The 12437-nt window shown below is 37.9% G+C and overlaps 1 protein-coding gene across 1 annotated transcript in view; it reads right to left on the bottom strand.

Annotated features, from left to right (window-relative positions):
• CMYA5 (cardiomyopathy associated 5) overlaps positions 1–12437 on the bottom strand; it is an 89999-nt gene that overhangs the window by 25542 nt on the left and 52020 nt on the right. The window contains exons 6-7 of the mRNA XM_042989189.1: positions 9428–9546; positions 2458–2607 (exon numbers count right to left, since the gene is read on the bottom strand). Coding sequence (XP_042845123.1) covers positions 2458–2607; positions 9428–9546 — 269 coding nt within the window. The remainder of the gene's footprint in view (positions 1–2457; positions 2608–9427; positions 9547–12437) is intronic.

Here is a 12437-nt window from a genome sequence, read left to right as displayed (position 1 = left end):
AATACTTAAATAACTTTGATAGGTCACAAACTATTCTAAAAAGTAATTTGGTCAATTAAGACATTTCCTAAAATTTCTAAGTCACTTTACTCTCAATATTTTAGTAGTATCATTACTCGATACCATTACGAACACCTGCCCCCTTTGGGCCAATCTGATTATTCTTACTGAAATGTTTTCTCCTTTAAAAAGAATTATTTTCAGGGCGCCTGGGTGGCTCAGTCGGTTGAGCGTCCGGCTTCGGCTCAGGTCACGATCTCGCGGTCCGTGAGTTCGAGCCCCGCGTCGGGCTCTGTGCTGACTGCTCACAGCCCGGAGCCTGTTTCACATGCTGTGTCTCCCTCTCTCTCTGACCCTCCCCCATTCATGCTCTGTCTCTCTCTGTCTCAAAAATAAATAAACGTTAACAAAAAATTTAAAAAGAATTATTTTCTTGTTTGAATTAGCCCTGATAATTTTAGTTATCCTCCCTGATTACTCTTGAAAATCACATCTTCAAAACTCCCCCAGTTAAGAAGTCCAGATCATTTACTTTTAAAGGAAATTTAGGAACTCTTCAACTCCATTTATTTAATTGCATCTTTCTGTCCCAATGAGCTCTTCTTTCTGGACAGAAAGTTTGGTTTAAAGAATCTTAGAAGGACTTATACAGTGAAAAACATTTCCCCCACATCCTAGAAACTGTGGCTACAGTTCTCAGTGGAATCATCCTCTTGGGCTGAGTTCCGTTGCCCCAGTACTTCTTTTAACAACACACATAACACACATTGCTGGAGACCCTACACAGAGCATGGCATCACAGTATAGATCACCAGATTAGCTAACGGGCATCTGCAGATTTCAAGGCAGTGAATAGATGAGACACAGGACAGGTAAGTGTTTGGGGGCTGGGGCAGATGGGGAGGTGAAGTACTAAGAAAAAAAAGCACTTCAGGCAATCAATAAATCATTGTTAAGAGGAGTCTTGGAGAGTCACGAAGGTCCATGACGTATGCAGCTAGATACAGAGGAAGAGGAAGTGTGGTATAACAAGACAAACCCAGAGACAAGCAGACAAAAACATAAGCTTTGGAGTCTGAAAGGTTTGTGCTTGAGTCCTACCCCTGTCATGTATAAGTTGTGTGGCCTTCGGAAAATTACTGAACCTCACATCAGTTTTCTTATTTGCAAATGGGGATAACACTTATCTCATGTTGTATGTGGTCATAGGTCACCAGTAAAATAAAGAGTCCTTAACTGACAAACTTAGCCAACTTCACACTATGTCTATGGTTGCCTTTGTAAATTTTTTTTAACTTTTTTCTAATTTAAATATGTATCACATGATATCTCAAAAAACTTAAATCTTGGTAACAGTGAAATATAATAAAATTCATTCCTCATTACAAATTGGGCTCCTGAGTTTTGGAATAACATGTCCATCCTGTCGTGTGCTCCTCTGTTTTCCAAAAAATGTGGGTCTGTCTTCAACAAGCAATATAGAATGTCAGCACACCCAGCTCTGATTCATCAGGAAGTACAACCTCAAAGTGTCTGGTTTCCAGGTCTTATTAGAACTCCTACTGAACAGAGGTGCCTGGATGGCTCAGTCGGTTAAGAGCCCAACTTCGGCTCGGGTCATGATCTCATGGTTCCTGAGTTTGAGCCCCGTGTCATGCCCTGTGCTGACAGCTCAGAGCTGGGAGCCTGCTTCAGATTCTGTGTCTCCCTCTCTCTCTGCCCCTCCCCTGCTCACACTTTCTCTCTCTCTCTCAAAAAAAAAAAAAAAAAAAAAAATGAAAGAAAAAAGAAGTCCTACTGAACAGAGAGATATTTACAGAGGCTCTAAAGATGTATCATACATTCACCCTACTAAGCACTTTCACTTCTCTCTGCATATTAATCGGGAACATGAGCAAAGCACATTTTTCAAAGCCCATGCCTCAAGAATTGTGAACTCTAACCTTTATGGTTTGTTTGCAGCTTTTATCAAGATGGATTTGAGAAACTGCCAACCATGACATCTAATCCTACATTTGTGCTACAATTATTATGGAGGACACTGTCCTATATATGGCTCATTTCTCCCCTGCAAAATGGTACGTGTTATACTTTCTTTTAGATTCAAGCACTGAAAGGGACTTGTTCTCCCTGAAAGGCTGGTATGTTACTTCCTTTCCGAAGATGAGAATATCTTAGTTGCTCCTGTTACCCCGCGAACTCAAAGCCAAATTTGAATCTCAATTACAATATTCATGTTGACCATTATGATACCTATGCATTTTCTTTTTCTTGATTCTGACTTCCAATATTTGCTTATAGGTCTTGTGTTTACTTATATGGTTGTTGGCTTATTGTTGTTTCTATATGTAGCCACAAATGCTTTGTGGAATGAGCCTTAATACGGATATCTGTAAGTACTTCACATAAAGATGCAGAAACGTACACACACATCTGTATCTGTGTTAGAGATCCTACCGTTCACTTCTTGGTCATCTTGTGGTTCCTCCATGCAGTAAACCTGGAATGAGTCAATGACGTCTTCCTTGTTCATGCTCCAATAAACTGCAATTGTTGTGCTAGTGGCAGAATTGGGTTCCTGAGGTTCTAATCTAGGAGGTTGTGGAACTGCAATATAAGCAAGATTTATTATCACTAATGCTGTTTTTATTTATTGATTTTTTTTTCCTTTTACAAAAGTCACTTAGGCCTGTTGAAAAAAATTCAAACAATATAGAAGTATGTGGAGTAAAAGTGGAAGGGCTCTCTCATTCTAACACCCCCCACCCCAAAGACTCTCACTGGAGACAACCACTGTGACATTTGAGGGCATATCCCTCCAAAATGTTTTTTATCCATTTGTATATGTGTGCTTATATCCACGTAGAAATAAAAATAGACCCCAAAATATGATCACTTGAAAATACTCCTCTGTGGTCCTATATTCAGAGTAATAAATGTATACAGGTTACAGGATGCATCAAATGATATGGTTTTCATTCAAAACAAAAACTTGAGTTGCTCTGCTACCTAACCAATGTTGTATCCTTCTACATAGAGCCTATGTTCACAAAAGAGATAAATAAAACCCTTTTGAGATTTAGTTGCTACATGATCAAAACAGAGAAAAGACTTGTATGAATATCAAAATACACTTTCTGAAATTATATTCCATTTTCTCTTTCCAATGTGACTCTACCTACATATTTTTTAAAATATTAAACAAAATATTAAAATTACATAGGAGAAAAGGTACACCATTAACTGATTCAAAGATAAGGTTTAGATATCTGATATAACTCTGTTATTCTGAATTTTAAATTCAGACAATATTCTCAAGGGTTTTCACAGAGATTTAAAAAGTTAACATTATGCATATTGAACATTAACAGTGTATACAACACCATAAATCAAGCTCCAATGCAATTGTCTTCCAAAATTTTGAGATACAAAAGCATTGAACATATTTTACAAATTAGAGGAAAAGGTTATTCCTATAGTTGAAAAGATGTTATGCTTCTAAATTTGTTTCTGTGGTTATTTTTTCCAGTCAACATTTCCTGAGAGATAAGCTTACTGAAATACTATGGGCCAAGTCTTATGAGATTACTTTATTAAAAGTCAACACTGAAGGAAAAGAAAACAAAGGTTAGTTCAACAAGAAGGTAAAAACAAGAAAAAAAATAAATGGTCTAAGGGATGGAACAAAAAGAGGCAAATCGAAGATTCAATAAAGACATAAAGAGCTGAGGAAGTACAGAATTATGAAAAATTAGAAGCAGGATAAATGGGTAGTCAAGTTCATGGGCTTCAAAGTAGAGCCTGATGTTAAATGCCAGATCCCTCACTTACTAGCTGTGTTATCTTAGTGTCAGTTTCCCCATCTTTAAAACGGGAAAACAACAATAATAATAATAACATTTCCTCCCAGGTTAGTTGTAACCAGCATATATACATTAAGTGCTTAGCAGATTCTCTCACATATCAGCAGTGCTAAATTTTCAAAAGGCAAAAAGGCCTTGGCAGCAGCACAGACAATGGAGGGAAGAAGGCAGGAAGCCCGTGAAGATGCGAGTTGAACCGGGGATACATCATCTGGTATATCACAGAGGGTCTACAGAGGTAAGACATGCTGAGTAAACTCAGGCTGAGCAGCCATTGTTAATAAACTCAGAAGCCTGCCGGGCAGAGCACCTCCCCAACAAATGATAATGGTTCAGAGACCCATACACTGTCTTTGACTTTCCTGTTTGTCTTCCCAGCAGGAAATCAGTGTCACATTCTAAAGGAGTTCATCCGGATAAATGGAGTTCAGTAAATTTTCATGTTACCTGGGTTTACTGAAAAGCCAGGCAGAATTCTTCAACTATTGTCAATTGCCTTTGAAACAGTGTAGGAGAACTCCTTGAGGCATAAACAATGAAAATCTCCCTTTCTTCTTTCCTATGAATTTTACATTGAGCTATATCTGCTTTTAAAAATGGCAACATGGGGGTGCCTGGGTGGCTCAGTCGGTTAAGGGTCCGACTTCGGTTCAGGTTTGTGAGCTCGAGTCCCTGTGCTCGAGTCAGCTGTGCTGACAGCTCAGAGCCTGGAGCCTGTTTCGATTCTGTCTGTCTCTCTCTCTCTCTCTCTCTGCCCCTCCCCAACTCATGCTCTCTCTCTCTATAAAAAATAAATAAAACATTTAAAAAATAATTAAAAAATAATAAATAAAAATGGCAACATGTTTACAAAAACGTCTCTCTCAGGTAGCATAACAAACTTAAAAAGTGATATTTACTCCCCCCAAATCACCAAATTTTAAGGAAGAAGTAGTTGTAGAGAATTAAACAAAGAGTGTGGGCTAGGAATGGTTTTGGACCTCATGTGTTCCTTCCCCCCAAATTATTACAGTTAAAACATTCTTTTTCAAAAACAGGAAATACTTTTACTTTTCAAAGTACTCTAAAAAAGAGAATAAGAATATTCCATAGATATAATCAAATGATTATGGCTGGATTTACAATTCCCATGTGGCAGAATATCAGAGACTGAGATTTCATATGTCAGCAACTTTGTTTACACTTCTGTAGGAATAAACTTGCACAGGAGTAATGCCAAAAAAAAAAAAAAATACAAAATGAGATTTTAAGGCTTCTTTATTGGAGGCTAAGGAATTGGGCAGAGAAATCACCCCATGGATTCCCTCCTCCTGATGGAGTGGGCCCATAAAGAGCTGTCACACTCAGGAAGTTAAGCATCAGATCAACTTAGACTTCAGGACCTGTGTGGCCAGATACAGATTCCCATTCCATCTAGTTCTTCCCAGGAGAGCAGCATTATTCACAACAGCCAAAAATTGGAAGCAACCCAAGTGGACATCAATAGGTGAATGGATAAGCAAAATGCGATATAAACATACAACACAATACAATACAATATGATACAATACAACACGTACAACGCAATACAATACAATACAATGCAATACAATATTATTCAGCCTTGAAAAGGAAGGACATTCTGACACATGGATGAACCTTAACGACATGATGCTAAATAAGTGAATCACAAAAAGACAAATACTGTATGATTCCACTTATACATGGGATGTAGAGTAGTTAACCTCATAGAGACAGGGAGTGGGGTGGTGGTTGCCAGAGGCTGGGGAGCTGGGGGAATGGGGAGGTGTTGTTCAGTAGGTACAGAGTTTCAGTTTTACAAGATGAAAAGAACCTGGGAGACGGATAATGGAGATAGTTACACAGGATGTGGATGTACACTTCAAAGTGGTTAAGATGGTAAATTTTATGTTATGTGTATTTTACCACAAATAATAATAAAAAAAAGTCCGCAGGAGCCAAAGTCAAGGAAGCCTTGGATGTCACTAATCTCTGGTTACCCTTCCTGCTACAGCAGTGTGCTTCACCTCTCTGGTGTGGAGGAGTGGTTCAAGTATGAAGACCTTGAAGCCTAAGTGCTCCCCACCACACACACCCCCTACCCTCAAGTAGCTGTGTATCTAGGGCAATATGAGAGACATTTTTCTGTTCCCTCTGTGTCTTCACCTGTCAAATGGGAATAAGAACAAAACCTATCTCCTAGGGTTGTTGTGAGATTGGATGCTAGGATATGCTTAACAGTCTCCCTGGTACACTTACATGGCATCATGTAAGTGTGGAATGAGTGTTAGGGACTGTTCCATTTCCCAGTAGAAAAGTCACATCCTTTCCTTAGGATTTCTGATTGGTTTAGGGTATGATCGGATTAACTTTTCAGGTACCAGGCAAAGATTTTACATCTGAGAGGCATCACTGGTCACAAATGAGCAAAAACTATTTAGCAGCAAGTCAACACCCTGGGCTCCAGTTCTATGAAACAGACACACCATGCATGGCATTTTCCTCTCAGAAATCAGTCTCCCTATAAACAGCTCAGAACTGCTGGGACTGCCATGTGCCCTATTTCCGAATAAATCATTAACACTTTGTGACAATTTAACCCTGTGGCCTCTAAAATACATGAGATGTCCTGTCATTGCCTATCAGATATTCAAAAGAATGCTTCTACATGAAAAACAACATTTAATGAATCCCTTAAAAGCAAACAATCTACTTCATTAATCAGAATTTCTTACTTTCCAATCACCGCTCTAATTGCTGGGGTTTTTTTTAATTTAAATCCAAGTTAGTTAACATACCCTACTACCTACCCTAGTAGTAATGGTTTAAGGTGTAGAATTTAGTGATTCATAACTTACACATAACACCCAGTGCTCATCCCAACAAGTGCCTTCCTTAATGCCCATCACCCATTTAGCCCATCGCCCCACCCACCTCCCCACCAGCAACCCTAAGTTTGTTCTCTGTATTTAAGAGATTCTTGTGGTTTGCCTTCCTCTCTGTTTTTATCTTATTTTTCCTTCCCTTCCCCTATGTTCACCTGTTTTATTTCTTAAGTTCCACGTATGAGTTAAATCATATGAGATTTGTCTTTCTCTTACTGACTTATTTCGCTTAGCATGATATACTCCAGCTCCATCCAGGTTGTTGCAAATGGCAAGATTTCATTCTTTTTCATTGCTAAGTAATATTCCTTTTTTTATATATACTGCATCTTCTTTATCCGTTCATCAGTCAATGGACAGTTGGGCTCTTTCCATAATTTGGCTATTGTTGATAGTGCTGCTATAAACATTGGGGTGCGTGTGCCCCTTCAAATCAGCATTTTTGTATCCTTTGGATAAATACCTAGTAGTGTAATTGCTGGGTCATAAGGTAGCTCTATTTTTAATTTTTTGAGGAACTTCCATACTGTTTTTCAGAGTGACTATACCAGTTTACATTCCCACCAATAGTTCACTGCTCTATTTCAATGCCTCTTAAAGACATGACCAAAAAACACCCTTTTGTTTGACACATTTATGGATAAAATCTATTAGGATAAATGATCGAATTTTGCACTTTATATAAGGTTGGTGGGTTTTTTGGGTCTTTCTAAAAGACACAGAAAAAGCCTTTTACTAGTTACTAAACTAAAATTGTTCCTACAGGAATGTAAATTAATTGTCAGTTTAAAAACATCAGCTGTCTTTAAGGTGGTCTAGAAGGAATATAGCATCTTTTAAGGAAGATAGGTGAGTACATTTTATAGTAAGTGAAACTTGGTAACTTCACTGAAACACAGCAGCTTTGGGAAATCTAAATAAGTTTCATTGTCTTGTTTGTTAAAATAGCACATTAAAAAATATTTTTAAAGAGCCAGCAGGATGCTTCTGACAGCTGAGTAGGAGGCTCCTGGCCACAGAGCATGATGCTGAGCTGGTAGTTCTCTAACTAATCTGTTTAGTATGAAAAAAAGGGGGCAGGGGCTCAGTTGAAGAGAGAAAAACCACTCATAAGGAAAAATCTGTTCAACACATATGAAAATATTTGATTTATTTTTCCTTCTATACCTAACTGCTGGAGTGAAGCAAATAATCTCTAGAAGACAGAGAGAGAAGTCTTGTTTTACAAAGAGAAAAAAAAAAAAAAAAAGATGAGACCTTGGTTCCATCACTCCTTCTCCCTATCCCTTGATATTCTAAGACAGTCACAAAGGTTCAAATGGAAATGCAGATTATAACTGTAATGGTACGCTAGTCTTATGCTTTGATTCAGAATCTAGCTGTAAATTTTTACAACTAAGAGGTTTTTTCCAGTTATATTTCTTTACATACAAAAACTATAAAGCAAATATAAACTATTCAGATTATACCAAAATGAAAAGCTTTTGCACAGTGAAGGAAATAATCAACAAAACTAAAAGGAAACCTGCTGAATGGGAGAAGATATGTTCAAATGATATATCTAAGGGGTTAATATTCAAAACATATAAAGAACTTACACAATTCAACATCAAAAAAACACCAATAATTCAATTAAAAAATGGGCAGAGGACTTGAATAGATAGTCTTCCAAAGAAGACATACAGATGGCCAACAGGTACATGAAAAGATGCTGAACATCACTCATCATCAGGAAATGCAAATCAAAACCACAATGAGATATCATCTTATACTGGTAAGAATGGCTAGAATCAAAAAGACAAGAAAAAACAAGTCTTGGCAAGGATGTGGAGATTGTGGATATTGGTGTGCACTGTTGGTAGAAATGTAAGTGGGCTCAGCCACTGTGGAAAACAGTATGGAGATTCCTCAAAAAATTACAAACAGAAATACCATATGATGCAGGAATTCTACTGTTGAGTATTTACCCAAAGAAAACACAAACGGTAATATGAAAAGATACATGCACCCCTATGTTTATTGCAGCATTATTTACAATAGCCAAGATAGAAGCAATTTAAAGGTCCGTTGACAGATGAATGGATAAAGGGGATGTGATATATATGGAATGTGATATACATATAATGGAGTATTACTCATCCATAAAAAAAGAACAGAATCTTTCCATTTGCAACAACATGGATGAACCTAAAAAGTATTAAGTGAAGTGAAGTAAGTCAAACAGAGAAAGACAAATACCATATGATTTCATTTATGTGTGGAATCTAAAAAACAGAATGAGTAAACAAACAAAAACAGAAACAGAAACAGAAATACAGAGAGAACAAACTGGTGGTTGCCAGAAGGGAGGGGATTTGGGGGATGAGTGAAATATGTAAAGGAGATTAAGAGGTACAGACTTCTACTTATGAAATAAATAAGTCACAGAGATGAAAAGTACAGCACAGGGAACATAGTCAATAACATTGTAATAACGTTGTGTGGTGATGGATGGTAATACACTTACCTGGGTGCACATTGCAAGTAATATGCAGAATTTTTGAATCATTGTTGTACACCTGAAACTAATATAACATTTTCAACTGTATTTATAAAAAAAAAAACCTTTACAAAAGAAAAAAAAAAACAAGGAAAAACTGCCAGATTTCAACAAGGTAACTAATATATTAAAATTCCTACCAGCCACTTGTTTTAACATCTGGTCACTTCTTGCTGAGCTGTCATCATAATGTTCAAACAATGAAAATGCAGCAGGCATTTTCTCTAAAGAAGCTGTGTTCTCCATTGCAGACAGCAACCTACCATAGGAGGAAAAACATTTCTACATAAGTCAAGAAATTACTAACATACAAAATGAAAATAATTGTTTAAAATAAAGTTGGTGGTGGTGGTGGTGGGTGGTTTTTTTTTTTTTTTTTTTGAGGCATTGTATCCAAAAAGGAGTTAAACTGTTTCAAAGTCTAGAAAATATATGTCTAAAATCTATTTATTCTTAGGATTCTTTGGTTGTAACTGGTTAATATTAGAAATTGCATACCTATATTCCCAAACCAGATAGATTCCATCAAGTTATACAGTCTCAATTTTGCATCTATAAGTTTAGTCCTAATAGATAGTCCTAATAGAGAGTCCTATTATAATAGTTAGTCCTAACAGATAGTCCTAATATAATAGTCCTATTACTATATTCTAATGATTATTTCCAGAAGGATATAAAGATGGACAGCCCTTCTGGAAATTGACATACTCTGTGATGCCCTTGCTTTTCTCAACTCTGACTATTATGCTTCTAGTTATTTAGTTTTTCAAAAATTATGTTCACCTACTATGTGGCAGGCACTGTTCTGGTACTGGGGATACAACAGTGAAGGAGGATAAAGTCTATAAATTCTTTAGAAAAATTTTTTTAATATTTATTATTTTGAGAGAGAGAGAGTGCACACACGAGTGGGGGAGGGGCAGGGAGAGACAGGGAGACACAGAATCTGAAGCAGGCTCCAGGCTCTGAGCTGTCAGCACACAGCCAGACGCGGGGCTTGAATTCACCAACTGTGAGATCATGACCTGAGCCGAAGTCAGACGCTTAACCAACTGAGCCACCCAGGTGCCCCTATAAATCCTTAAAGGACTAAACAAACCACAGTTTATAAGTCAACAGCTTTTATATACTCAAGACCCTCTTAGCGGGGATGCTAACTCTTAGCATTTGTCTTCAGGTACAACCTGGGCTTTAAAAAAAAACCAAAACAACCAAAAATAAAACAGGTTGATTCCGAAGAGAGGAAAAGGGGGAAGGAGAGACTGCAAAAGCGTTCCACTTTAGCACGAGGGGCCCTAAATTTCATTAGGAGCTCTCCTCTGTGCATCTCGCTCAAAGGAGACTAGAAATATATACCAGCAATTAAGCCAGGTTCGAGGAACTCCATTGGCTTCACTATCGTGGACTTTTTGGTTTGGGTAGCACAGATCCACTTCTGAGCCTTTACACTTGCTGTTGGACTTTTCTTCTCCTAGATATTATATGGCTCCTTCTTCACTACATCTCTGTTCAAAGGTCAGCTCTTCAGAGAGTACACTACTCACACAGCACAACCTGTCCCTAATATCCTTTACTCTGTTGACTTTTACCTCCTCAAACTTATCACAACCTATTTGTTTTTGTCCTTCTATTTCACCAGAATATAATCTACATGCAGGAAAGGACTTTGTTTTGTTCACCACCATACCGTACTGTGTTACTTGGCACACAATAAGCTTTTAACAAATAAATTTGGAATGAATAGAGGATACTTTCATTTGGGTGAGAATATCAGGATCTCAGGTCTGGTAAATGTTTTAATCAGTGTGAGGGGAAAAGATCATAAAATATAACTGAAATATTTAAAGAGTGCCCACTATGCTTACTAGTGCTAGGAATAATAAAATAATAAAATACACTATCATCTGATTTTAGGAGAGATGGTTCCAGGAGGGGCTTCAAAGAGGAGGTGAAATTTGGGCTGAGTCTCAAAGAATGAATAGGAGTTTCTGAGGCAGGAAAGGAAGGAAGGGTGTTGCAGACAGAAGAACAGCTTGAATAAAGGCTGAGAGCTGTGAAAGGTGCAGCACGTCTGAGGAGCCAGAGGGACCCAGGGGCTACCTTGGGAACCAGGAAACTGAAGACAGAGAACAAATGGAAAGGTGGTTTGTGGCTTGACTGTGAAAAGACTTTCATATCTACCAAGAGTTTCCATTTTATCTCACAAGGCAAAGAGAACCACAGGAGTGTTTTCACAAGGGAAGTTTAGAAGAATATCCCTGAATGAGTCTAAGAAAGGACCAGAGCAACTACGCAGACCAGAGGCATTAGTGAAGTGGGTTGGGAGATGCCCACAATGCTCTGGGTGAGGGAAGACACCACGGGCCTAAAAGAAGGCTTTGGGGAGGCAGAGGGTGGAGATGACGGATTCTGAATTAAGGAATAGTGCTGACTAGCACGTTCACCGAGCCTAATCCAGGCATGTAACTGACTACGTGGGAGAATTTCTGTAATGCAAAAGTTCTGGGTGTAGATACCACAAATGAAATGTTTGAGTTTTCCCTGACACACTTCCCTGTTCAATTTTAACATCTGTATATGAAAGAATGAGCAAGCATCTTTTTAAGGGCAGGTCCTACAATGGTTGGGCCTCTCCTTCTTTTTCATTATTGTAACACAAACAAGCGAACCGGAGAGAGAAAAAGTAAATGCATCTTCTTAACAGACCAGCATTTTCTAAGCAAATGTGTTTTTCAAAATATGCAAATATTGAGTCTAAATATGCTCGACAGTGTTCCTTAATTTAAGTGTTTTCAGTGTTGAGAAAAATAATTTAATATACAAGCACTGCCTTTAGAGATATCATATGAAGGCAGGGAGAAGAAACAACAAGTTAAAAAAAAATACAACCAGATAATAAACAGTTATTATGGCAAAGAACACCAATAATACTGAGGCTTTGAGGCAGAAGTTGTCTTGAGGACCTGAGAGTCTTCTTTCTGGTGAAATAATCAAGCGTTACCGCTTGCCGGTGTGTGCGCATGTCCACACACCCCTGTGTGTGTCTAAAAGGGCTTTCATTAGTTGCTCGTGTTTCTTCACCAAATCCCAAGTTTTGTTGTCTTTTTTCTTCAAGAAAAATAACAGTTACCCACGTGTATTCTCCTTTAG

This window comes from Panthera tigris, chromosome A1 (assembly GCF_018350195.1).
Source record: "Panthera tigris isolate Pti1 chromosome A1, P.tigris_Pti1_mat1.1, whole genome shotgun sequence".
Classification (NCBI taxonomy): domain Eukaryota; kingdom Metazoa; phylum Chordata; class Mammalia; order Carnivora; family Felidae; genus Panthera; species Panthera tigris.
The sequence above is the reverse complement of the archived record's forward strand: the minus strand, read 5'-3'. Positions and strand labels throughout refer to the sequence as shown.